General features: G+C 51.6%; 1 protein-coding gene across 2 annotated transcripts; it reads left to right on the top strand.

Annotated features, from left to right (window-relative positions):
* Positions 1 to 20771: 20771 nt before the first annotated feature.
* LOC131478520 (diphosphoinositol polyphosphate phosphohydrolase 3-alpha-like) lies at positions 20772 to 25656 on the top strand. Of its 2 annotated transcripts, none has more exons than XM_058658629.1 (2): positions 20772 to 21293; positions 24508 to 25656. In XM_058658629.1, the coding sequence occupies exons 1-2, from the start codon at positions 20773 to 20775 to the stop codon at positions 24509 to 24511; spliced, it is 525 nt and encodes a 174-aa protein (XP_058514612.1). In that variant the 5' UTR covers position 20772; the 3' UTR covers positions 24512 to 25656. The 2 variants fall into 2 exon arrangements, with proteins under 2 accessions (XP_058514612.1, XP_058514611.1); XM_058658628.1 differs by lacking the exon at positions 24508 to 25656 and adding an exon at positions 22222 to 22327.
* Positions 25657 to 26174: the final 518 nt, after the last annotated feature.

The following is a 26174-nucleotide window of genomic DNA, read 5'->3' as shown; positions in this document are numbered from 1 at the left end:
CTCAGCAAAGCTGTTTCTGACATTTTGGGTGGAAAACAGCACAACAGTACGTGGGAGTTTCCCGTGTCTCTAAGTGTTCCTGTGATTCCACACCATTTCTTTATTGTTTTGGATGACTTCTTTAATGCCATATGAAGGACACGGTGACAGTCATTGGCCTGGAGCCAAGAACCACTTCCTGGTCTTTCCTGAGGCTATCTGGGACATAAGTTTTTGTGCTCTCTTCTGCTGCCTTTGCTGGCACATTAACAGGGAGCTGAATGGGAAGCAGAGCACCCTGGAATTAATCCCTGTCTCCCATATGGAATATTGGTGTTGCAAGCTGAGGCTTCACACCCTGTTCTACACACTAACCAGTTCTCAGGCTTTTACATTAAACCATTAATTAACCTGAGTGAAGAAATGAAATAGCGTTAAGATAGAATTGAAATGTAAGGTCTAACATGACAGAGAATGCAGTGGACACTGCTGGCAGTTATGGTCAGAACCAGCAGATTGGAGAACTCCTCAATATATGTTACTCCTGCCTGTCTGTCTGTTGGACTTTCACATGAACATGCCTTTTAAAATAATTTATTTAGTGTTTCCTTTGTTCATTGTGTTTGAACATTTTGAAGCTTATCTGAGGACAAAAAGACACAAGCAGATAGGAAAAGAGAGGGCAACCCTTAGCAGGGTCACTTTGCAAAAATCCACAAAGGACAGGTGCGAATGACCCTGACACCTGGATTTTTATCTACATTTGGGCATTCCTGGGAGGCAAGGAGACAGAGAACCAGGTACTCCGAATGTCTTCCTCTATTTACAAAGGCATATTGGCCAATACCTGCAACAGTGTGGTTTGGATCTGCTTTTCCTACAGGAAGTCTACATTGCAGGTAGTAACTTAAACCCCTGTATACTGACCGTGACCTCCAAAGCTCTGTATCAGAGGTGTAAAGCTGCGGGCTGGGCATTTGGTGCTTCTGATCAGGTACTGCCAGGGATGCCCACATTGCATACTGTAGGGCCTGGATGGAGCCTGGCGCCTTTCTCAGTTCCAGCTTCCTGAGGCCCCACACCGAGGGGGGAGCAGGTGACGATCTATCAGTTGGAGCTCGGCAACTATTCTCTGAGACCTACCTGGTGGAATCTCACAAGCCCTGCATCAGCACTGTCCAAAGATGTTCCAAAATTTGGGGAAGGAAACAGCTAATGGTAGATTTCTGTCTCTTTACCTCTCTCTCTCTTCTCTGTTTCTTTATTTTACTATTGAGAGCTCATTTTGTTCTTCTTGTTGTTGAGAGTAACAGAAAGTGACAGAAAAGAAAAGGAGACTTCATGCCCTGGGTCACTCCCCCACCCAAACATTTTTTTTTAAAACAAGATTTATTCATTTTTATTAGACAGATTAGATTCACGGAGAGGAGAGACAGAGAGAGATCAATCCTGCATGATTTAGTTTGGTCTCCAATGCCACTACATTCATTGCTATTGCTATAATATTAAAGCAGTTTTAAAATAGATATAATGGACCTGGCACAATGACTCACTGCTAAATCCTTGCCTTGCATGCACGGGATCCCATACGGGGGCCAGTTTCTGTCCCAGCTGCTCCACTTCCCATCCAGCTCCCTGCTTATGGCCTGGGGAAGCAGTCAAGGACAGGCCAACGCCTTGGGGCCCTGCACCTGGGTGGGAGACCCGGAAGAAGCTCCTGGTTTCAGATCTGCTCAGCTTTGCCACTTGGTAAATGAAATCAGCAGATGGATCTTTCTCTGTCTCTGCTTCTCTCTGTGAATCTTCCTTTGCAATAAAAATAATCCCTGGACTGGAAGACCGGCCAGGACCTCAATCTGTGCTAAGATGTGGATGCTGGCATAGAGGCAGGTGGTGCGCAGTGTGTCAAGCCATAGCCAGTAATGTCAGCAATCCCATATCTGAGTGCCTGCTGGAATCCTGGCTGCTCTGCTTCACACTCTGCTCACTAATAATATACCTCAGATGCTGCAATCCCAATTGGTAGCTTAATTTTCTGTGCCACTATTGGCCACACTGTGGAGTTTTAAAACTTTCCATGAAGCTGCAGTAGTAAAAAATGCTGTCGCAGAAAGGGGTAACATCTTCCCAGGCACATTATCATGGAGCTTGATGAGAAGTGGAGCAGACAGGACTCAAACTAGCGCTCCCTTGTGGAATGGTGCATTTGCAAGGAGCAGTGTAACCCACGGCACTTTGCAGCGCGCAGTGGAGCTGACAGGGAAGCTAACCTTTACCTGCATCCTCTCAAAACTGCCACTCCTCACTACGGACTTCACATTTAACACAAAAGAGCAATAGTAACTTTCCTGAGAAAAACACTACATGTAAACAGAATTAAGACATAATAATGATAAGAATTTTTAAAATTTATACTTGTTACTTTCCAAGATTGGGTGATTTTCCAAGCTTCACTAAACCTTGGGAATACGCTGACACATGTAGACCGTGATTACAATGGAACAGCCCTGAAATCCGGTTCTGCCAACTGAGAGCTCTGAAACTCAGGGAATGCTACGGACCCTTCTGAGGTGCAGGTGTCTCATCTGCCGAACGGGAAGGGACTCTTGTCTCAGGGATATTGTGTGAACTGTATGGAGCACACAAGGTGCAGAAACATGAGGCGGGGTTCTCAGGATGCCACAGCAACAATGTCCAGTCCACCAAGGAACATACCAATTACGTGTCCCTTGAAGACGGCTGCAGGTAGTGAGCTCCTTCTGATCAAAGTGAGAGCGAGCTAACAAATGGGGAGTGATGAGCGTTCTCAGCTGAGACATACAGTCCAGGAAAACTGCTAATGTGGCTACCCACTGTCACTCTCCTCTTGCAATAAATCACCTGGGGAAGATGGAAACAGAAAAGAGAAGCCATGCCCAGTATTCTGAACTCGCACGCAGGCTGGCCAGCCTGAAACGGGACTAGCGGAGCTCTTGCCGGAACTGGCAAGGAGCAACAACAGCACTGAAAGCATTCCCTGTGACATTGGAGGTGGCCGCGGCGCCCACCATAACCTATATACCCAGTCTAAAATGCAAGCTCCCTTATAGTTGCATCTGATAAGACCGTCCAGTCTCAGGATGCTTGGGGACCTGGGAAAGATGAAAATTTTTTTCCTTTTTTTTTTCCTTTTTTACACTTTTGTAGTTAAGGACCCCTTCCCCCACCTCCACACACACACCTTCCCTCCCTTTCATCCCTGCCATTTATCCCCCTTTCCAAAGCCCCTTTGTTTTACAAAAAAAATTAGTCCTTCTGCCATAGTTTCCACTCCAGCATTCTGTAATGGAGATCAAGGCATTAGCAAACAAAGAGAGCTGACCTTTCTCCCAGGAATGACCTCAGAACACAAGGCCTGGGGGGACTCAGCACACTGACAACCACACAATGTTTCCTGCCCTGTCCAGGAGGAAGTCCTGCTGCCAAGCACAGCACTCCCACACAGGGAACAAGGGCCTCCTCTCCTTGCAGCCTCCTTAGCAGAGTCAGGAGCAGCTTGCAGAAGACAAGGCTTCACACAAGCACCTGCAGCCACCCTCATCCCAGCTGCAGAGGGACACAGTGGCCCATGGACCAGCCTGGGCCCAAGCAGCTGCGGCCAGAATTCCACAGTGGGTGAGGAGCTCCTGCAAGCTTTGCCCTAAAGAGCTGTGCCAGGGAGGAGAGGGAGGGAGCCCAGAGACTGTGGGAAGTGCCATGAAGCTCTGTGCGGCCCCAAGGACCTGTGTTGTGTGCTTCAACATGAATGCAACTCCATGGTGTTAAGTGACATAAGCCCAGATGCAGAGAGAAAACCACTACATGATCATTGCTACAGGGATACAGGAAAACAAACCCCACTATAGAAACAGAGAATGGAACTGTGGTACCAGAGTTGGGAGCAGAATGAGAGATGTGAATGGAAGGTTAAAAGCTATGTAAGCGGAATAAATGGAGAGAGCTGCAGCACGGTCGGAAGGCCACAGTCATCACACTGTTCGGCATCCCAGACATTACTAAGAGGGCAGGTTCAGGTGCTCTGACTACACACTCACACACAGTGAACACAGAAAGATGTGAAACTGCTTAGCTGTTGTGATTATTTCACTGTGGAGAATATTTACATATAGACATATAGTTATAAACATCACATTGTACTCCTTACATGTATAGAACAAAAAGGGGCAGGTAAGGGGCCCATAAGTACCTCACAGCCCTCTGAGAGCTGGATGGCATGTGCTACATACAGGGAGCTTCCACAGGTGGTGACTCCCGTAATAGCAGTCCACGGAGAGGCCATAATCTCATATCCACGTCCCCTGTACAGGATACACCAACCAGGCAAACACCGTGGATGCCCTTCTGGCTGGCTCCCACAACATCCTGTACACTGGATTTTCAAACACCAGCGACCCGGAGCCCTTTCTCCTACATGCATTCCAACCCAACAGGGAAGACAAACACACAGTATGCCCGCAGCTCCTTGCTGAGAGACTCCAGAAAGCTCCGGCCTGCGTGAGGTGTAACAGCGGGCGAGAAACAAAGATCCCCACCATCAAGGAACTTGCCCTCTAACAGCAGTAGTGGGGCAGAGAGAAGCACTATGCATAATAAATACATCAGTTGCATAGACTCTTAGGTGACAAGCGTTCCAGCAGAAAGAGAAGTTAGGACAAGGAAAGCAGGGGTGAGTGATTTGCCTCAGTGTGAAGCCGTCTCTCATGACACTCCTGTCCGATGTCAGAGGACCCGACTTTCATTCTCACTGCACGCTTGAATGCAGCATCCAGCTAGTGCATGCCCAGCAATGCAGCAGGCAAACCATTAGCTCTGTCACCCACGAGGACAGTTCCAGACTCCTAGCGTGAGCCTAGCCCAGTCACGGCTCCTGTGGCTATTCGGGGAATGAACCAGCAGGTGGAAGACATGTCTGCATCCGTCCCTGTCTCTCTCTGCCTTGCAAATAAATAAAAGAATAGACAAGAGAAAAGATGCATTCAGGAATACCGAACTCAGGGTCCAGGATGAGCACACTTAGTCTCGTGTGATTTGGTGACCTGGGTGGAACTGACCAAGCACTCAAAGAAGCAAGTACAACAAGCTGGCGACAAGACAGAAAGGCACTGTAGGGAGGTGGGGTAGTCGCAAAGAAGGCCCATGACACAGGGTCTCGTGGTTCTGTAAGCACTTAGCATTTCTCCCTAACACAGGGATGGGCGTAGCAGCCTTGGGAAGGGTTTGGCTGCTGAAGGAGAACTGGGGCCCAGAACAACCCTGGTAAAAGGGAAGGACACAGCAGTGGGGGAGGGGCAGAGGTAAAGAAGTGGCTAAACCAAGGGTGCTGTGTCTGTGAGTGCGCAGACACCTCCCCGGAGCTGGCGATTCCTTGGGTCGTGGTGTTCACAGGAAGATGGTGAGGCAAAGGCGTATGTATTCCCAGTGCAAGGCGGACAGGCAGCACGCGCTCAGGAAAGCCTTGGGGAGACAGGAGCTTCACTGCCTCCATTTCACAGCTGACTATCACCGAGCTCAAAGACACTGACTTGCCTGAGCCTGCACAGCCATTCAAAGAACCGCACTGAAACCCAGCCCGTTCCCATCACACAGAACCACAGCTTCTCTCATTGCCTGCCATGCCAATCACTCTGCCTGCTTCCCTAGGCAGTAACCTGAGTTTGGGACACGTGTCTTGGGGTGTCCTTGGAGAGCACGGTCTGACTATGAGAGCCGCTTATGGTGAGGGGCTCTTTAGCACGCTGCCCACACCCTAGCCCCTTCTGGAGCGCTGCTGTGTCTCAGAGCCAGAGGAGGCGATTCCAGCTTCCCAGGCTTCTCCCCAAGGCAGGCACTCACGCTCCCGCACAAGGCCATGTCCACAGTTACTGTCAGCTCCCAGCTGGCCTGCTCCTTTGACCTCCAAGAGGCCAGTTCACAGATTTCCTCCACACTCATCCTGGGAGGTACAATTTTCCAGGAAACGTGTTTTCTCTTGCAAATGTAGAGCTGGCCGTTGAAAACTACATATAGATAGGAGTGCAGGAAGCCTCCATCCAAACAAACGGCCCGCATTTGCATCCCAGCAACTGTGGTTAAGTGGTCCCAGGGACAGCAGGAACGCTATCTTTGGATGTAGATGAACGGGTCTGTGAGTGACAACTCCATTTACTGCGTGTTTACCTTGAGGCACCTCAGTCTGTCTCTCACACCTGTCCAAGGGGATTTTGACCCTCCCTTTCCAGTTGGAGTGGTAAGCAAACATTCAAGCCACCCATCCTAAGTGAGAGGCCCAGCCTGCAGGGAAGATAAAGTGGAAGTTCTTCTTTGCTTATCACTTCACTGCATTTTATCTCGCATGGGAAACTGAAGCCTCCAGCTGTTCAGGAACAGGCCAAGGTGACACAATTATTCATTGCTCTGAGTGAGCCAGGCCCTTGGATGCTCTTTTCCCCAAGTACGGCACAAGAACCCTGTGAGGGAAAACAGCTTCCACTGAACAGGATCTGCAGCAAACACTTTACCCAGAAGACAACTCAGAACATCCTCAAAGTCACGGGAAGCGCAGCTGCTCCTTTCAGTAAGGCAGGGGGACACCTTGGGAGCACAGCCCGGGGAGTCAGGAAGCTCTACATTTGGACTTGAATTTGAATACAAACTCCAGCTGAAGCCTTGCTTTTCCGTTCTTTGATGGGGATAGAAGAGCTGTCACTCCCTGGAAAGTATTTAGCTGAAGGCTTAAATAGGACACATGATGTTAACACAGGGCTTCTCACAGATTGTACTCAACAAAGAATGTAAGAATGTCACCTATCCCCTTCTGAATCCAGGAAAAGGATATTCCAAGCCCTTCCAGCTGTAAGGAAGTTTCTAACAGAAAATATATTGTCTTGCTCTTATGTTTTTGGTTGGATTTTGATTTGTGTTAAGAGTTCTGTTTCACACACACATATTCTAGCACCTAACTTTTGTGCATAACAAAGCACCCCAGAATTTGGCCCTTTGCACAATTATTGAAGTCCCAATTCTACAAGAAAGAAACCCCAACTGGTTCCTCCAAGGGCTCCTTGGCTCTTCTGGACTGGGCTTCCTCACTCTGTGCGGCCAGTGCGCTGTCAGCTAAGCCATGCTGCTGGGGATCACGGGTCTAGGATGGTCTCAACCACATCCTGCACCACTCATCCACACTCAGCCGCCCTGGGTCTGTGCTCATCCAGCTCAGCTGTGCTTCTTCGTGTTGCTGTCACTGTGGTTCAACAGGGACGAGAGAAGAGCCAGTCCAGTGTGCCAGCACCTTCCCTTTCCCTGCTGGCTTCACGCTGGCTATTGTCAACTGGACAAGCAGTGTGTGGCCCGACTCAGAGACAGCCTCGAAAAAGATACAAGAGGCCATGGACAAATGTCAAAGATTCAGAGGCATTTTAGGGGTCCACTAGTACAGTGATTCACGAACCACGTTGGAGGATTCTTCAAGGCTCATGGAAATGCAGAATACATGTGGGCCAGGCTGAAGCCAGGGTGCAGGATCATAACCCAGGTCTCCCATAGGGAAGGCAGGGATGACTCTGCTCTTGACATCACTGGCTGCCTCCCAGGGCGTACGGGCAGGGAGCTAAAATGGGACAGTCTGAACTCAAAACTCCAATGTGACATGCGTCCCAGGAAGCAGTAAACCAGTCTGATACTTCCTGGATGAAGTATCAGACTTACTGCATAACGTGCCCATCCCAGAGCTTTACCTTTCGAAAACATCACGTTCTGGGCAAGTGTTGTGACTCAGTGCTTTCAGGCGTACCTAAACACTGGCCTCCAATATGAACAAGAGTTTGACACCCTCTTGCTCTACTTCCCATCCAGCAATCTGGGATGTTCCTATAAAAGTACCAGAAGATGTTCTCTACAGACTAGGTCCCCACCACCCACCTGGAAGACCCACATCGACATGCAGCCTCCCTGGCATGGATCTGGAACAGCTCTGGCCACAGCGGAGCCAAACAAGCATCCTATACAACATATCTGTCTCTCCATCTCTCTTTATTTATATATACACACACGCACACATATATATAACTGCACTTCAAATAAATAAATCTTTAAAACAAATGAACAAACGTAACAGTCTAAAAATGTTTAAAACCCATACATGTGTTTGTTTGCAGACCAGCCAGCCAGCCAGCCAGAGAGAAACAAACAGGATTTCTGCTATCTGCTAGTTCAGGCCCCAAATGCCAGCTGAACTTGAAAACATATGTTAATAAAGTTAATTAATTAATTAGTTACAAGATGTGAAAGCCTGAGAAATATGTCTACGAATGGCCCCGGATGCTAAACCTCGGTTTGTTTACCCCGCATCACATGCAGGAGCAAAGATTCCACTCCAGGCAGCTCTGCTGCCCATGTGGCTCCCCACTCGTGTACCTGGTGAGGCAGCAAAGCCAACTCCTGGGGCCTCTGACACCCCCAAGTGATGAGAATGCAGTTCTGGGCTCCTGACAGCGGCCTGCCCAGCCCCAGCCCCAGCCTCTGAGCCCATATGGGGAGTGTTCAAGTGAATGTAAAATCCCCACCTTCTCTCTCTCCCTTCCTCTTTGTTACTCTACTAAATGAAATACATCTATAAAAACAATAAGAAAAAGGCACAGAAACAGAGGGAAACAGAAAGATGGAGAAATCCCACCATCTGCTCTCTCTCCACAGCAATGGTTTTTTCTTTTTGAAACTGCCAGGGATGAGACGAGCTGATGCCAGGGACGGGAGCTTAAACCATGCCTGAGAACAGGGGAAGTGTCCCACGTGCATGCCCAGCACCTGCTTTCTGGCTCAGCGTGGAGTGGCAGGAAGCTGCAACAGGAAAGGGGCCCGACTCCAAACCAGGCACTCCAATGTGGGCCGTGGACATCCCTGGAAATATCACATTTGGGGCAGCAAATGTGCATCTCAAAACTTTACCACGTAAAAATAAAACTGTGCATTTTGAAGGCAGACAAAGTGCAATAAAAGGAGTTAGACACGGACAGAGAGAAGACATAGTCCAACAGGATTTCGTATCTGCAAATGCTCACAACGCCCATGGCAATTCCTGTCATGGTAAAACTTAAGTTTAAGATACACATTAATTGAATTAAAATGCAGAGAGCACCCTGAGTTTGGGTGGCAAAAAGTGAAGGCCCTGGTTGAAACTCTAGTCACCTGTACTGGAGCCAGGCAGATGTTTTGACACAAATCACAAAGTGCCTGCCCAGGCCCAGGAAGGTGGTCTAATGCTTGGAGCCCCCAAGTCACACGGGAGACCAGGATGGTGTCCTGGCAGCCTGGCTTGGGACTGGCCTCTCCGGAGGTCTCAAGATCATTCAGGGTGTGGACCAGGGGATGGAAGATTGCTCTGTCTCTTCCTGTCTTCGCATCCCTCTGCCTTTCAAATAAATAAAGTTGCAGCAGTCACACACAAAAGGCAGACAGATATAACACTGCCATGTGTTCGTTCTACCACAACTAGTGCTGCGCCAGGCAGAAGTCTGATGTTAAGAGCTTAATCCAGGTCTCCCCACGAGGGTGGCAAGGACTCAAGTTCTCTTGTCTTCTTCTGCTGCCTTACATGCAACATGTGGCTAGGGAGCTGAAGTTGGAAGAGTCTGGACTCAAACCCAGAACAGGTAGCTGCAATTGGACAGACTCTGGAATCCAACCCAGGCCCCCAGTGTGACAGACGGGCATCCCTGCTGCGGCAAATGGCCAGCCCACAGCTTTATGCCTCACAAAACAATTTCCAGGGCAGGTGCCGTGGTGCAGTGATTTGAGGCACGGCCTGCAACACGGGCCTCCAGTGTGAGCACAGCTTCAGGCCCCAGCTGTTCCAATCCCCACCCAGGCCCCTGCTACTAAAGCACCTGGGCAAGCAGCAGCAGGTGGCCTGAGTGCTGGGGGTCTGTCACTCACGTGGGAGACCGGGATGGAGTTCCAGCCTCCTGGGTTCAGCTTGGCTCAGTTCAAGCCATGAAAGCCATTCATGGATTAAACACAGCAAAAAACACAGGAGTTTTCCCATATGCTAATTCAAGCCCCAAATGACAGCAGTACCCATAGCGTTCCCTGTCACGTCAAAGCTTAACTTGAAAACAAATTAGAAAACTAGTTGATCAATGTGAATGCTGAGAAGGGCTAGCCCTGTGGCTCGGTTATTAAGACTCAGCAGGGAACATCACCATCCCATGTGGAACAAAGTGCTCCAATTTTTTTTAAGACTTCTTTGACTTTTACTAGAAAGGCAGATTTACAGAAAGGAGACAGATCCTCCATCTGCTGGTTCACTCCCCAAATGGTCACAACGGACAGAACTCCAAAGGCAGGAGCCTCGAGCCTCCTCCAGCTATCCCATGCGGGTGCAGTGTCCCAAGGCTTTGGGCCATCTTCCACTGCTTTCCTAGGCCTTAAACATGAACGTGGATGGGAAATGAGATATAAACTGGTGCCTATATGCAATCCTGGCACTGGAAAGGGAAGTATTAGCCAAGTGGGCCTTCCCACCGAGCCCCAAAGTGGTTCCTTTCTGACTGCTCTGCCTCCATGCAGCTTCCTGCTAATGTGGCTGGGAAGACCACACAAGACCTGGGCGCTGGCCACACCCACATGAAACCAGGAAAGAGTTCTGGGCTCCTGGCTGCGGCCTGGCCCAGCCACAGACTTTGAGGTCATTTGGGGAGTGATCCAGGACGTGAGGTATCTCTCTAGCTCTCCCTTTCTCTCTATAACTCAACACGTAAGTCTCTAAGAGGAAAGACATGGCCCAGAGACACAGGGAGACAAACGCGCATAGGGCTCCCATCTGCTCTTGTCCGCCACAAATCTGGAATAGCTAAGGCCGTGCAAAGCTGCATGCAGGTGTTGGGACCACCAACGAGCTCTGAGATCTGCAGCAGTGGCACATCTGCCTGAACCATTAGTTGCCTTCATCCCAAGTGTGTACTGGCAGGAAGCTAGAACTGAGGATGGAATCTGGATGGGGAGGCGGGCTCTCCAACGGGGGATGCGGGCAGCCCCTACAGTGCATGCATGCCCCCCAAACGCCCAGCACACAGCGCTAACTTCTGGTAACAGGATTCCATTTGAGACACAGAAGGAGCAGTAGAGCGAGATCGCCCATCTGCCGATTCTCCAAATGCCTGAATATCAACTGCTGTCCCTCTCAAGTACGAAATCACCCTGAAAACCTGCGATAAATTACATCAGGGCCCATCAACATCGTGCAGTTTCTGATTTTCTAGTCTATTACCTGGCTTAGCACAAGGCATTTTATTTCATTCCTGTTCTATCCTACTGCAGTCTAGAACAAGTCCTCCAATTATCTATGTCTACTGGAACCTTAACAGTTTCTCCTAATGTAGTAACTTGCTGTAATACCTTTTAAGGTGCGTCCCCACCATTTTCTAACCTCATGATTAGATTGATTCAGCCTAGGGTTCTTTTCCGGAAATGCCACCAAAATAGCAGTATTTCCTTTGGAGTGCATCCTATCAGTAGCTACACGGTACCTGTTCATGTCACTACATGTGAAGTCAAATTAAGATGGCTTGGTTAGGGTGACGTCTTTTAGGTTACTAACAGCAGTTTGACTTGACCAGGGCATATATCCCTTAGGAAGACATGAGAGACTGTGGACAGCTTGGTCTATCACCAATGATGACTCCTGCTGTATTTAATCATGTATGTTAGTGGAAAAGAATGCTTGTCCCAGACTTAACTTCCGACTCTATTGTACAAGACTTACTTACTTTAAAGACAAGGTTGCAGACACACACACACACACACACACACACAGAGAGAGAGAGAGAGAGAGAGAGAGAGAGAGAGAGAGAGAGAGAGAGAAACAGACTGAGCGTCCACCCAATGGTTCACTCATCAAACAGCTGCTGCAATACTGGAGCTGCGCCGGTCAAAGCCACGAGCTGCTTCCAAATGTCCCCCATGGGTGAAGGGGTCCAAGGACATGGGCCACTCACAGCTACTTTACCAGGAACATTAACATGGAGCTGGATAACAAGTTGAGTATAGATGGGACTCAACATGGCACCCATATTGGATACAAACATTGAAAGTGGCAGCTTAACCAACAATACCACAGTGATGACCCCTTTCTGGCTATTCAGAAAAAAATGTACTGCTGCAATTCATTGTGAAAACAAGGGTATGTGTTGAACATCCACAACACAATGTCTGACACTATGTGCAGTGGCTAAGCCGAGCTAATCACCATGCATTACAGCACAGATCCCAGTGCTGACCACAGAGCCTCCTTCCTACAGATGCCCAGCACAGCACACACAGCACACTCACCCACCAGGCTGTGTGAGAGCCTTCCCCTAGCGGAAGCAAGTGCTGTGTCTCTGACCACTATCCCCCAGCCCTCGGGAGCCCCATTCTACTCTGTGCTGTGAGGAGTTCCACTTTGATGAGATCCTGGGGTCTTGTCTGCCTGTGCCTGGGTCAGTGTCCTCAGCATCATGTCCTGCAGGCTCAGCTCTGTTGTCACACGTGACAGGACTGCCTCCCTGGGAAGCCTTGCCCTGTTCTCAGGTGTGCATGTCCCACAGAGTCGGCATCTAGACCCACTCCCACGGACACTCTGGATGATCCACAAGGTGGCGACCATGAATAATGCTGCAGTGCAATGGCAGTGCAGGGCCTGTGCAGGCTGAGAAGCTCGCTCCACCTCGCCACCAGCAGCTCCGCCTTCCCGCACATGCCTGTGCTGCTCTTCATCTGCTCCTGGGTGACCTCCAGGGAGACACGGACGCCTCCGGGTCCTCAGGCTCTGCCACTGCCATCATGACAACACTGGACACTCAAGCAGGCACTGACGCCGCCACTGGGGGCCCTTGAACTGGATTCCTGCACCCTCTGACAGGTCCCCACTCTTCCTGGAACACTCCTTCACGTTACCTGAGAGCAGACGTCACTGATCCTATGAACACTGCCTCACCCAGCCCTTAGACCTCCAAACTACACCTCCCAAGCTCCTTTGTTGTGCAATTCCAGTGATACTCCGACACTGCCAAACACCTATCTCTATTGAAAGTAAAACTTTGGATCCTGTAGATTTCTCTAACACAGGACTTATTCATGGCTCATGATACACAATTCTCCTTTGCAATTAGGAGGAAAACTCGATTCAGGCTTGGCTCCATTTACACACTCAAATACCAAATTATGTCCTGCGCAGGACTAAGAAATAGAAGGTATCTAGCATGCAAATTGTACTACTTTCTGCTATTTTATTAAATACTTATTGAACGGCAGAGAGCGAGAGAGAGTGAGCAAGAGAGAGAAACTCTTTCCTGTAGAACACTTTGCCCAGTGGGGAGAACATTGGAGAGAGGGGTCTCCTACCAATGGAGAGACCACCTGGGTAACAGTGTGGCTGTGTGCATAGGAGGACAGATGATGCCCGAGGATTCGCCGGGCCACACACCCCGCCACATGGCTTGCAGCCCGCTGCTGTTCTCACTCTCCTTCCTGATCCCTGCTGTCCACGGGTACTACCACCTAAGCCTTGCCTTTCGGGCTGCTGGCTTATCAGCCTTCCTCCCAACAATCTCTTGGTGTCTGAAATTCACCCAGCCCGTGTCAGGAAAACATCACCAAGCAGAAAATCTAACTGGAGGAAGTAATGGAGTCATTGAAGACATGCCTTGTGGTCTTGTCCTCATCTAACAAGCCTGTCAAATGCCAGGACTCCCTGGGAACCTGGGACAGCTGACCTTTCTCCCAGGAATGACCTCAGGACACAAGGCCTGGGGGGACTCAGCACACTGCTAACCACACAACGTTTGCTGCTGCCCTGTCCAGGAGGAAGTCCTGCTGCCAAGCACAGCACTCCCACACAGGGAACAAGGGCCTCCTCTCCTTGCAGCCTCCTTAGCAGAGTCAGGAGCAGCTTGCAGAAGACAAGGCTTCACACAAGCACCTGCAGCCACCCTCATCCCAGCTGCAGAGGGACACAGTGGCCCATGGACCAGCCTGGGCCCAAGCAGCTGCGACCAGAATTCCACAGTGGGTGAGGAGCTCCTGCAAGCTTTGCCCTAAAGAGCTGTGCCAGGGAGGAGAGGGAGGGAGCCCAGAGACCTGTGGGAAGTGCCATGGGCTGTTTCTGGTCCCCAGGCCCAGTGCCACGCACTCACCAGTGATGCCTCAAGGCTTTACCTCAGGAGGCCTGGAGCTGGCCATCACACCCTGGACAGGTTCCTAAGGCCCTGGACCCCAGTGCTGTCTGCCGGAATGAGCAATGAGAATCCGCCTCAGAATGGCTGCTGTCAGCATTCAATGAAAGCAAGGAACTGAAGCACGTTCCTATGTGTGCCATGCTCCTGCAGCTTTAAGGATTTGTTTTTTAAAAGCAGAGTGAAAAATAAATAAATAAATGAATGAGTAAAGAAATAAAAGTAGAGTGAAAATGTGAGAGGGAGACAGAGAAGCAGATCTTCCCAGAACTACTGCAGTGGAACCACGCACAGGAGAAGAGCCTGTAACTCCCTCAGGGTCTCCCATGCAGGTATAAGCGGCCCAGGGCTGTCCTCTCTGCACATCACTGTGCTTTGCAGGCACATCAGCAGGAGCAGAGCCCCCGGGCCTCCACCCAGTGTGTCCACAGGGGATGCTGGTGGAAGCAGTGGGTTAACCCATTGTTTCCTCCATGTTAGCATTAATTCTGTGTTATGCTCAAGGCACTCCTGCTCAGACTAAACCTACTGTGTATGTCCTGCATGGGTAAAGCCAGACACATTTAGGAAGGCATGACTGAGACGCAGGAGCCCCATGGAAGGCGAGGTGAGCAGTAAGAACACAGCAGCTCTGTGAGGCGGCCAGAGCAGCCCTCATCTCCAAGGACATACAAGTCACTTCACAATGACCTCTCACCTCACACCTGTACGGATGGCTCACAGGACACTGCCAAGCAACAAGAAGTGTCCGGGGCAGTGTGGATAGAACGCAGGTCATGTGCCCTGTGCCTGGGGACGTCACAAGGCACAGTTATTCCCTATACTCCTAGGGAGGTTCCTAGATAACCTGAAAAGCAGAAGTGCCACAAAACGTGGTAACTGGAGCTGACACGCTTGCACAGCTAGCTTAGCCTCCACCTGGAGGGCCAGCAGGGTTACAGTTGGTGTCCATGCTGCTCCAAGTTTGATTCAGGTCATGGTAATGGCTGGAACACCAGGGAACAATGGTCCAAGGAATTGGGGTTGGGCACCCATGAGGGAGATGCACAAGTTCCTATCTGCAGAACACCCCTGCTCTGGATGCTGTGACCATTAGAGTAGCCATTGTATAGCAGATCCCTCTCTCTCGCCCCTCCATGCACAGTGAGTGTGTGTGTGTGCGTGTCCTTTCAGTGCAAATGTGACATTCCAAGAAAAGAAATACATCTTAAAAATGTCTAGTCTCTGGTGCGTAGACCACCAGAGGAATCAAGTGAGCACTGGTGTTCCTGCAGCAGTATTCACAGCAGGTGAGATAAGACAGCGGGCTGCTGGCAACACATTCCAGCAGGGAGAGGGGAAAGAGAGAGGGGGAGGGGGAGGGGACGGAGGGAGTGAGCAGGAGAGGTAAGGAGGGAGGGAGGGGGAGAGGAGAGGGAGGGAAGGGGGAGAGGGGAGGTAGGGAGGAAGGGGAAGAAGAGAGGGAGGGAGGAAGTGGAAGAGGAGAAGGAGGGAGGAAGGGGGAGAGGAGAGGGAGGGACAAGGGAGAGGAGAGGGAGGGACAAGGGAGAGGAGAGGGAGGGAGGAAGGGGGAGAGGAGAGGGAGGGAGGAAGGGGGAGAGGAGAGGGAGGGACGGGGAAGAGGGGAGGGAGGGACAAGGGAGAGGAGAGGGAAGGGGAAGAGGAGAGGGAGGGAGGGACGGGGGAGAGGAGAGGGAGGGAGGAAGTGGAAGAGGAGAGGGACAGAGGAAGGGGGAGAGGACAGGGAGGGACGGGGGAGAGGACAGGGAGGGAGGGACGGGGGAGAGGGGAGGGAGGGAGGGACGGGGGAGAGGGGAGGGAGGGAAGGGGGAGAGGGGAGGGAGGGACTGGGGAGAGGAGAGGGAGGGACAAGGGAAAGGAGAGGGAAGGGGAGAGGAAAGGGAGGGAGGAAGGGGGAGAGGAGAGGGAGGGAGGGAGGGACGGGGAAGAGGGGAGGGAGGGAGGGAGGAAGGGGGAGAGGAGAGGGAGGGACAGGGGAGAGAGGGAGGGACAGGGGAGAGAGGGAGGGAGGAAGGGGGAGAGGAGAGGGAGGGAGGAAGGGGGAGAGCAGAGGGAGGGAGGAAGGGGGAGAGCAGAGGGAGGGAGGAAGGGGGAGAGGAGAGGGTCGGAAAGGAGACAGGGAGAAAATAAGTAGGAATCGGGAGGAAGGAGGGAGTGAAAGAGGGAGGGGGAGAAAAGGAAGGAGGGAAAGAGGAAATGAGGGAGGAACAGAGAGGGAAGAAAGGAGGGAGGGAGAGGGGGAGGGAAGTGAGGGAAAGAGGGAGGGAGGCATGGAAAGAGATGGAGGCAGGGAGGGTGGGGGAAAGACTGGGAAGGGAAGCAGGGAGAGAGGGGGCAGGGAAAGAGGGAGCAGAGGGCAGGAGAAGGAGGGGTGTGGGAGGAAGAGGGAGGGGTGTGGGAGGAAGAGGGAAGGAGAGAGGGAGGGAGGGAGGAAGAGAGAGACAGACAGGGAGAGATAGGTGAGGTTTTGTTCATGCTTGAACAGAAGGCATCGGGCCTTCTGCTTCATCATGGATGAAACCCCAGGACCTTCAGTTAAGCGGCTCAAGCCAGACCAGAGAGAAAGCACTGTAGGATTTCTCTCCCGGGGACCTGTGCAAGGCCCTAGGGGCCCAGGGAGGCCTAGGAAGAACTACAGAGGGCCTGGACTAATTCCAGTGGCAGCCTACAGGGATTCACACACTACTAGGAGGGTTCTTCACAAAGTCCACAGACATGCAGACGACAAAACATCTGCACATCGCTTCTCGGCCTTTTGGCCAAGATCAAGTGCAGAACACCTGCACAGCTCGCCAATGCTTTGTATCAGAAACCACGCACACCGGTTCCATGTTCCATGAACCCTTTGAAGCTGCTGTACAGTGATTCCCCTGCACAACTACGGCTAAATACAAACTACTTAACACAATGCCAATCTCTCAAAAACGACCCCTACTTTAAAAACAGCTGCGTTTCTCTTCTACTACTCTCACAGATGAACAGAATTACACTGGGAAATTCTGGGGAAAAGCCTATGGGGAAGTTTTCCCTGAGTCTGCAGTAACCTTGTAGCTGGTGTATCTCCCCATCAAGGAACCTGCCATGAGTCTAGCCTGCAGCAGCCCAGTCCCTACCTCTTTCCACATTACACTCCACCTCCTGGGCTTGCTTGCCACAATCACAGGGCCCACTCAGCACAGACAGCTCAGCATCAGTGGCTGTGACATTGCTGGAATACACTAGGGAGCATGCCCCACACCGGGGACCCTGCCAAAGTCGGGAGGCTGTGCTACTTCTCCCATGCCCCACACTGGGGACCCTGCCATAGTCAGGAGGCTGGGTGCGGCTTCTCCCATGCCCCACACCTGGGACCCTGCCATAGTCGGGAGGCTGGGTGCGGCTTCTCCCATGCCCCACACCGGGGACCCTGCCATAGTCGGGAGGCTGGGTGTGGCTTCTCCCATGCCCCACACCGGGGACCCTGCCATAGTCGGGAAGCCGGGTGCGGCTTCTCCCATGCCCCTCACCTGGGACCCTGCCATAGTCGGGAGGCTGGGTGCGGCTTCTCCCATGCCCCACACCGGGGACCCTGCCACAGTCGGGAAGCCAGGTGCGGCTTCTCCCATGCCCCACACCGGGGACCCTGCCATAGTCGGGAAGCCGGGTGCGGCTTCTCCCGTGCCCCTCACCTGGGACCCTGCCATAGTCGACAGGCTGGGTGTGACTTCTCCCGTGCCCCAGATACAGAGGATTTAAAACGAGAGGGTCAAAACAATGGTCTCACACACCTTCCTCTAGCCCTTGACCCTTCCCATCATTATCAAACATGTAAAAATTACCAAAATTAAAATCTATACAATTTTAAAAAGAAAGAAAATGCACCATCCTGAGCAATGAGGCAGAGCAGGCTAGTTGTGAGTGCGGCTTGGGGGGGACTGCCGTGGCTTGAACCCACCAAACCCCACACCCGGCCAGACTGGGCCCTGAGCAGAATGCCTCTGGCTCCCTGCAGTCATCCCTCAAGGCCCTCGGCAGAAATTCAGCCATTTTCTACTAGCAATTCATACCTGTCGCTTCAAGATGCCCTGAGTTCCTTCTCTCAGCTGGACATTGCCAAGCTGCACACCGATGCCTTGCTTCCTTTCCACGTGGTTTTTGCTGGGGCATGCAAGCTCGTGATGTGACATACGTCGTTCCTGCACTCACAGCAGTTTCCGTTTGCACTTTCCAAGATGCTTCCCAAGAATGAGCACAAGCAGGTGCAAGCAATGGCAACAGCCTCCTTGCCACCACAGAGATGTCCTTGCCTCACAGCCGCATGACACGGCAAGGTCCAGCTGGCCCAAGTCGCCGTCGTTCTGTTAACACGCATCTCGGCTTCAGCCAGGCTTTCCTGGAACTTTCCTCATTCAGCACCAGGGCTCTGCCTGTAGCAACACATACGTTCCTCCTTTGGTTTTCGTGTGGGTTTTATTCTTATTTTCATTATACAGTGGTGTGGGTGTGGGTGTAGGACTTCCCCCCTTCAGCCCCTTCCTCCCTCGCCCGTTTCCCCACCTTGTACCCTGTAGTCTACACTCATACAGTCCTTCAGCTGGAGACTCCAGCCTTCTGCTCCTTACACGGGTCATGGCATTGTAGCGCCACGCAATGGTAGAGTCCAGGATCTTACTGTCAAGGTAGGCTGCAGTTGTACTGGGCGCCTTCTTTAATCTGGTTTCAATCACTGGCTCATGACTCTTGCACAGCCCAGCTCACCTGCACAGGTTGAAAGGGCAGACACAGCAGCGGCATCCCACAGTTCCTTGCTACTCTCTCCACTGTCTCATCGAGGTCCCACTCATGTCTGCAGAGGTTTCAGGTCAAGGCCACCCGTGGGAATACTGTCATCTTACCCCCAATTCTTTCCGGATGTTAAGTGCAGTCTCTCCTATCCTGGGAAACTGAGCCCAGCTGCCACGTGAAGGCGGAACTACTTCCCACACAGGTTTCAGGTGGCCTCCCGCTGCGTGCAAGGATCACCAAGTGGTAAAGGATCATTGATCACCCGCGCCCCCCTCCCAGGCTGCTGCCAACCCAGTGTTGCTGAAAGGGACAGGCAACTTTAGCTGCAGTGCCACCTAGGTTAGGGGCCAGCAGGGGTCTCCTCACTACCCTCAAGTCTTCCCAAGGCAAGGCTTGCTAACTGTGGCTGTGGGGCCATTCCGCACCGGGACCACAGGGCCAGCAGATGGGCCACAGGGCACAGCACGGCCCACCGGGATTGTGAAAGCAGATGTCACCTACCCGAGGAAGAGCTGCTCCAAGCCCCAGCCACCAGAGAGAGAGCGCCAGGAGTGGGCAGCCAGGACCACAGGCCACAGGAGTCCAGGAGGCGGTCTTGGCCGGGTGGGCGCTGGATGCCACCGCAGGAGCACACAGCTGGACGCGTGCGCGAGGGAGGAGTGACCAAGGGGAAGCTGAGCACCTGCGCCCTCAGGTGCAATGAATCCCAGGTACCAGGGCATGTTCCACTGCACCTGCGCCCTCAGGTGCAATGAAGCCCAGGTACCAGGGCATGTTCCACTTGGGGCCCTGCCAATGCCAGCCCAGTGGGCGAGAGGGGGCAAACCTAGTGAAGAAAGCAAACTGCATGATGTGACTCAGCACAGACCAGCCCGGACACAGCCCGAGTGCAGCTGCTCTGAGTGCAAAATGAGGACCTATTTCTGGCCAGCACTGACCCTCGGGGGCTGGGGACAGGGTAACGACCACGTCCCCCCGCCTTACAAGGGCCCAGGGCTTTACCTGTTCGACCCTGGGATACAGGGCTGCGGAGACGCACCGAGCAGCCACGCCACGCCAGGCTCAGCGCAGAGGCATGGAAGGAGCCCCAGGCTCCGAGGGAAGCAGGCGCCCAGCAGAGCAGCCAAGCGCCTGCGCAGTGACCCCGAGGCACCGCGTGCCGCGGGAGCCCCGAGACCCCCGCCCCCGCCCCTCGCCCTCCGGCGGGACCGCGCACGCGAGCGGGGCCGGGGCGCGCACGCGAGGGCTCCTCAGGCCGCTCCAGCTCCCGGCTCCCCGCTCCTTACGCCGCTCCCCGCACCCCGTACCCCGCTCCCCGCTTCCCGCTCCTCACGCCGCTCCAGCTCCCCGCTCCTCACGCCGCTCCAGCTCCCCGCTCCTCACGCCGCTCCAACTCTCCGCTCCCCGCTCCCCGCTCCCCGCTGCTTAAGCCGCCACTCCAGCTCCCCGCTCCCCGCTTCCCGGCCGGAAGCTGCCGCGGCGCCTCAGGCGGCCCCGAGGAACACGCGGCGGGCCTGGGCGGGGCGCGCGGCTCCCGGCGGCGGCGGCGTGGCGCCCGGCGCGCTCCCCACCTGCTCGCTGGCGGCGGGATCGGGACCCTCGGCGCGCGCCCGGCCGCCCGCCCCGCGGAACGCCCGAGTGACGCGCCGCCCGCCCCGCCCGGGCTGGTCTTAAGCTGCGGGCTCGTGGCTCGGACGCCACTGCGTGCCCGCTCCACACCTCGGCTGCTCCCCCTCCACGCCGCGGCTGCTTCCCCGCCAGCACCTGCGCTCCCTGGCTGAGGATGAAGTGCAAGCCGAACCAGACGCGCACCTACGACCCCGAGGGCTTCAAGCAGCGCGCCGCGTGCCTGTGCTTCCGCAGCGAGCGCGAGGACGAGGTGCTGCTGGTGAGCAGCAGCCGCCACCCGGACCGCTGGATCGTGCCCGGCGGGGGCATGGAGCCCGAGGAGGAGCCGTGCGGCGCGGCCGTGCGCGAGGTGTACGAGGAGGCGGGCGTCAGGGGCAAGTTGGGCCGGCTGCTGGGCGTCTTCGAGCAGAACCAGGCCCGCAAGCACCGCACCTACGTGTATGTGCTGACCGTCACCGAGCTGCTGGAGGACTGGGAGGACTCGGTGAACATCGGCAGGAAGCGCGAGTGGTTCAAAGTCGACGATGCCATCAAGGTGCTGCAGTGCCACAAGCCGGTGCACGCCGAGTACCTGCAGAAGCTCCGGCGGGGTGGCTCCCCAGCGCGTGGCAACTGCGTGGCCTCCTCGCCGCTGCCGCCGCCGCCGCCGCCGCCACCCCCGGCCGGCCAGCTCTGGTAGGTGCTGCGCCCCGTGCCCACCGTGCCCTGCCCTGCCCTTCCCGGGACACTTCCGCTGCCCTGTGCGCCCTCGGGGAGCAGTGAGGCGCCTTTTGTCTCGGGGCAAGCTCGCCCATGCTCCTGCAGCTGCTTGAGGTCCCTGGGCCGCTGGTGCTGCCTGGGGGGCCTCAGGACGCCTGGCCGCCCACTGCTGCCCGGGGCGTGTCTACAGGTGCCTTGGGCTGAGAGCTGCTTGGGCTGTGCTGCTTGGCAGGGCTTGTTGGGCTGCTGCTTTGGGGTGTGGGGCTGCTGCTGAGCTCGGATGGGCGCGGGAGTGTGTGCAGGGATGCCAGCTGCGGGGTCCAGTCCTGCCGCTGGCCGCCGCCCCCATGTGGTTCGGGCCCCTGCAAGTGTCCTCTTTCCTGACAAGTGCACCTCTGTCAGCCCCCCTGTGTTGAGTCGAGGCATTTCCCAGCCTCTGCTGGGCATCTGACCCACTGCATTCCCACCTGTGGAAAAGGGGCTCTGGAGCTCTCCAGCTCAGCTCACTGTGAGCCCCGCCTTCCCAGGGCTGTGCCCCAGGCTGCCCTCCCTGCAGGGTCTGTGCCCAGTCCTCTTTCCCCATCGCGGGTCCTCAGGGCAGGCTGTGCGGGCACAAGGACAGTGTGGGGACTGCTGCCTGGATTGGGTGGGCCTTGTCCAGGCGCACCTGCTGCTCTCAGGGTCACAGTCTGGTTGGGGAGGGGCAAGGGGCTCCCACTCTGGGGTTAGGGCTCTTGTTGCTCAGGCTGCCCCCTGCCTGGGGCACTGCGTCAGCTGGGCTCTGCCTGTCCACCTGTTCTGTCCCTGCACTTGTTCTAGAGGTAGGCGGGGGAGGTTCTGGGTCCAGGGCAAGCTTTCCCCAGTGCCTCTTTCAGAGCCTTTACATCTGCCCTGGTCCTTGCAGTCAAGAATCCCGTCTGGAACACAGAAGTCTCACTCCTGGAACTTCCCCTGTGCCCAGCCTTATTCAAACGCAGGTAGATTGGGACTCCTAGCTTGGTGAATAGGGGATGAAGAGTGAAAGGTCATTCTAAATTTTTGGATCAACCTACTCAATGTGTGTCTCTTAAACACTGTCAGTAGGTGCCGTAAGTTCCTCAGCCACGATTATGAACTCTGATGAAATGTGCTGCTTCTAGATTTTCTTCCCTCTCATATGTTCTTCCATAATGGTTGGGGAAGGAAGGAACTTAGTGAAGAAAATATGGGGCAAACATGCCTTTCTCCATATAACTTTTAACACAAAAATGATTGTGTACACCACAGACATGCGTGCTGCGATTTAAGCGTTCTAAGTATTCTATGAGTTAATTTTCAAAGAGACACAGTATAATCAGGAATCATAACCTTTTTTAATCTTCGGTGTCCCTGTTTTTGAAGATCTTTGCCATGTATAAATAGGTCTAAAATACACATACTGAAGAGTTACTATTAGGGATGCATAAAGCAGCAAATATATTTTTGAAAGAATAGCTTTTTAAAACTATATAGTTTCCTAGTCTAAACCATACAACATTAGCAAATGTGATATCAGTAATTAGCTAATGAACCAAATCATAGATATCCTCATGTGAGATTCGTTGAATATACTCTAACAATAGAGAAACTGGTTGTTGCTTATTAATTTCAAACAGAAAGCTACACCCATCTAAAATGCCACAAATACCTGGCAGGTTTAGCTTCTCTATATGTGGCATTCTTAGCATGCACACTCTCATATTTGAATTGATCTATCTGACGTGTGAAATCTGACATTAAACAGCTCTTAAGAGTCACATCCTATAAATCTTTGCTGTTTCATTCTGAAACATTTTCATTGGTTACCAGTACTTACCAGGACCCTGCGAGCATCTACATAGCTTCAGGTTTCTTTTTTTTATGGCTTATAATCCTCCCAAGCTTTCCTTCCTGAATTGTAAAGTAACTTTACTGTTACCTCACTTTAAATAGTCTTTTACATGCACATTGGTAGTTCTTGTTAAATTTGCTTCTTGAATCCAGTCTGGGGAAAAAAAATTAAAGTTCAAGTTCAAGTAGTCTTTTATATAGAACGGTAACCCAAAAACATCCAGCTACAGCAGCTGAGATTGGAAGTTTAGTGAAAAGCATCTGTAAGCTCCATCCTCCGAAGTGGCGGGGAATCATTTGGATTTACTTTCTATGGCGTCATTACTGTGATAAATGCCAGAAAAATGTGCAGCTGAACATTTCCACTCATACCCCTCCTGCTCCTTCAAAAACAGTACGCTTATCAAGTTATTTAAGACTTCTCCACACTGGAGAAGGGGGGAGGGATGTGGAAGTGGTGTGATGGGGTTCAGTCATTTTGGTATGCTTGAGACAGAATTTGTCCTGGACATAGAATGTTTCTAATAAACCTATTTCTGTTGATCAGCTCAGTGTTGAAAGAAGTAACCTTGATGGATGAGGGGGAGTGCTGTAAATATTGTTATTCTTTGGATGGTTTTGTTTGAGAAAATTATAAAGATTTCAACATTTTTGTACTTAGAAGTATCATTAAGAACTGAAGCTGTGGGTATAGGCATGAAGTAACAGCATCATTAGTGAATCTGCTGGGTCTTCTTAGGACAGATGATTTAAAAGGCTCTGAAGCTGATGTTGCTGCTTCTCTGGCTTCCTCTTCCTTGGAGTCCTGCCAGAAGAAAAGGCCGTTCCTACTCCCACTAGTGGTTAACTTGGAGAAGGGGAGGCAGAGAGGTTGTTTCAGAGACCAGAGTAGTAACAGCTGGCCAGGGTCTTCTTTTTCAGTGTTCCATTTGTGGAAGCAACAGGCAAAGCAAGTATTTCCGGCATCATTCTAGTATTGCAAGCATCTTTCCAAAGGACTCAGCACAGTATAAATTCTTTGAGGAGTGGTACTCAGCCTGAATCCTGCCCATACACTTGGAGCCTAGAAAAGTGGCCAAAATTCGGAGACATTTTTCGTTGATCCGTAGATTAGAAGTACATACTACCAGGGTGTGTCTGATTTCTCAGCTTCATAATGTACCTGGGACAATCTGTGACGACCTCAGGCAGTCATTTGCCCTTCTAGTAGAACCAGATTACAAATTTTACTGAAGGCTTTTCCAGTATAAAGTCATGGGTGAACCATAGCTGGGTCCTCAATAAGTCCTTGTTGCCTAGTGAAACTGATCAACCAATAAAATCCTATTGTTTTATTTTTTAGGTGAATGGCATAAATGTTCTTCAGATTTACTTTGAAAGAATCGAGTATGTGACCCCAGTGGTGAATGGAATTGTGAAGCACAGGTGAGCTCTCGCCACTGCCAAGGACTCAGTCCACCCTCTGCTCTTGGAGACTTCTTGCTTTTCTAGTACGATTGCTCTTCTGCGGGTTCTTGCACTAGCACTGTATCTATAAGGAATTCTAATTTGGCACTTAAGACTTTTTTTTGTGCTTTTGTGGTAATTTGTCCCATGTTTCCCTTCAGATTAAATGGCCCTCAATGCAAGGAATTGTTTCCTTAGCCTTTTGATAATATCTAGCATACAAGACACTGCTTGAAACACAGTAGGTATCACTGAAGGTTTGTTTAAACAGTTCATATTTTGTAATGGCATTGAATGGTAAATCATTTGCCTTCTAATCTCTCTAGCATATATGTGGCTTTTGTATAGTTCAGGTATCACACAGTTGTCTTAATTCAGCTGTGAGATAATAGCAAAACTTCTCACACTCATGTTTTTTCCCACCTAATCGCAGTATACTACACCCCCTGTGGAATATACTTGCCAGAATTTTAAGCCTAAATTTCATCATGCCTTTAGATATAATTCTAATCCATAGAAAATACAAGGGACTGAACAAAATCTTACTCTACACCACAAAGAGGAGATCAGCAGAATCCAGACTGCAGGAAATACAGGACAAGTGACCCAGTTTCTTCAGCAAATAAATTGCAAGAAGGAAAGAAGATGAATCTACATATTAAAAGATAGTTGAGAGACATGTTAATTAAATATGTAGATCTGATTTGGGTCCTTATTTGAACACACTGTAAAATTAATGCATTTGTAAGACAATCGAAATAATTTGAACCTTTCCTGCATAATTTGTTAGTTGGGATAAATGGTATCGTGGTTGTGCTAGATAAAAGATTCCTTATCTACATTCTCAAATGTTTACATTTGAAATGATGTGTCTGGGATTTCCTTCAAAGTAATAAGTCTGATGTTAAGTAAATTGGAGATTTCACTCAAGCAAGATCCGCCTTGGTAATTGTTAAAACTGGGAGATGGTTTAATGTTTCATTATATGTTCATCACTGCTTTTGTATGTTTGACATTTTCCACAATAAAAGATTAATAAAAATAATTATTTTTCTTCTAAGTACTGCTATATATAAGGTAAACAGAAAAAAAGAAAAGGAAAGATTTTAGATAATTTTTAAAAGGTTGGATCTGAAATACCACTTATGTCCCAAGACATCAAATACCCCTAAAGAGATAAGACCACAACCTGGAAGAGCTAGTGGTTCCCTTACTGCACACCAGTATTAGAAGGATTTTATATAAATGATATCATATGTATGTATTTGAGAGGAATAGAGTCACAGAAATGCCTACAACATCTAGGACCAAGCCAGAAGATGGCAAGCCAGTCCAAGTTTCGCATGTGAGTGGCAGGAGCCCAATTCACGCCATGCCTGCTGCCGCCCAGGATTCATTAACCGGAAGCTGAAATCAGAAGCAGAGTCAGGACGTCAGCCCCAGCATTCTGACACAGGATGATGGAATCCCTAATGGCATTCCAGTCACTGTGCCTGTGCCACATGGCTGTCCCAGAGGGTTCTGTTTTTGTTTTGTTTGTGTGTGTGTGTGTGTGGTGTGTGT

This window comes from Ochotona princeps, chromosome X (genome assembly GCF_030435755.1).
Source record: "Ochotona princeps isolate mOchPri1 chromosome X, mOchPri1.hap1, whole genome shotgun sequence".
NCBI lineage: Eukaryota > Metazoa > Chordata > Mammalia > Lagomorpha > Ochotonidae > Ochotona > Ochotona princeps.
The sequence above is the reverse complement of the archived record's forward strand: the minus strand, read 5'-3'. Positions and strand labels throughout refer to the sequence as shown.

Bases quoted from the DNA above. Each gene is read 5' to 3' on its own strand.
- LOC131478520 (XM_058658628.1), top strand. From the start codon at position 20,773: ATGAAGTGCAAGCCGAACCAGACGCGCACCTACGACCCCGAGGGCTTC. The intron at 21,294-22,221 runs GTAGGTGCTGCG...TGGTCCTTGCAG, and splicing joins CCCCCGGCCGGCCAGCTCTG to TCAAGAATCCCGTCTGGAAC.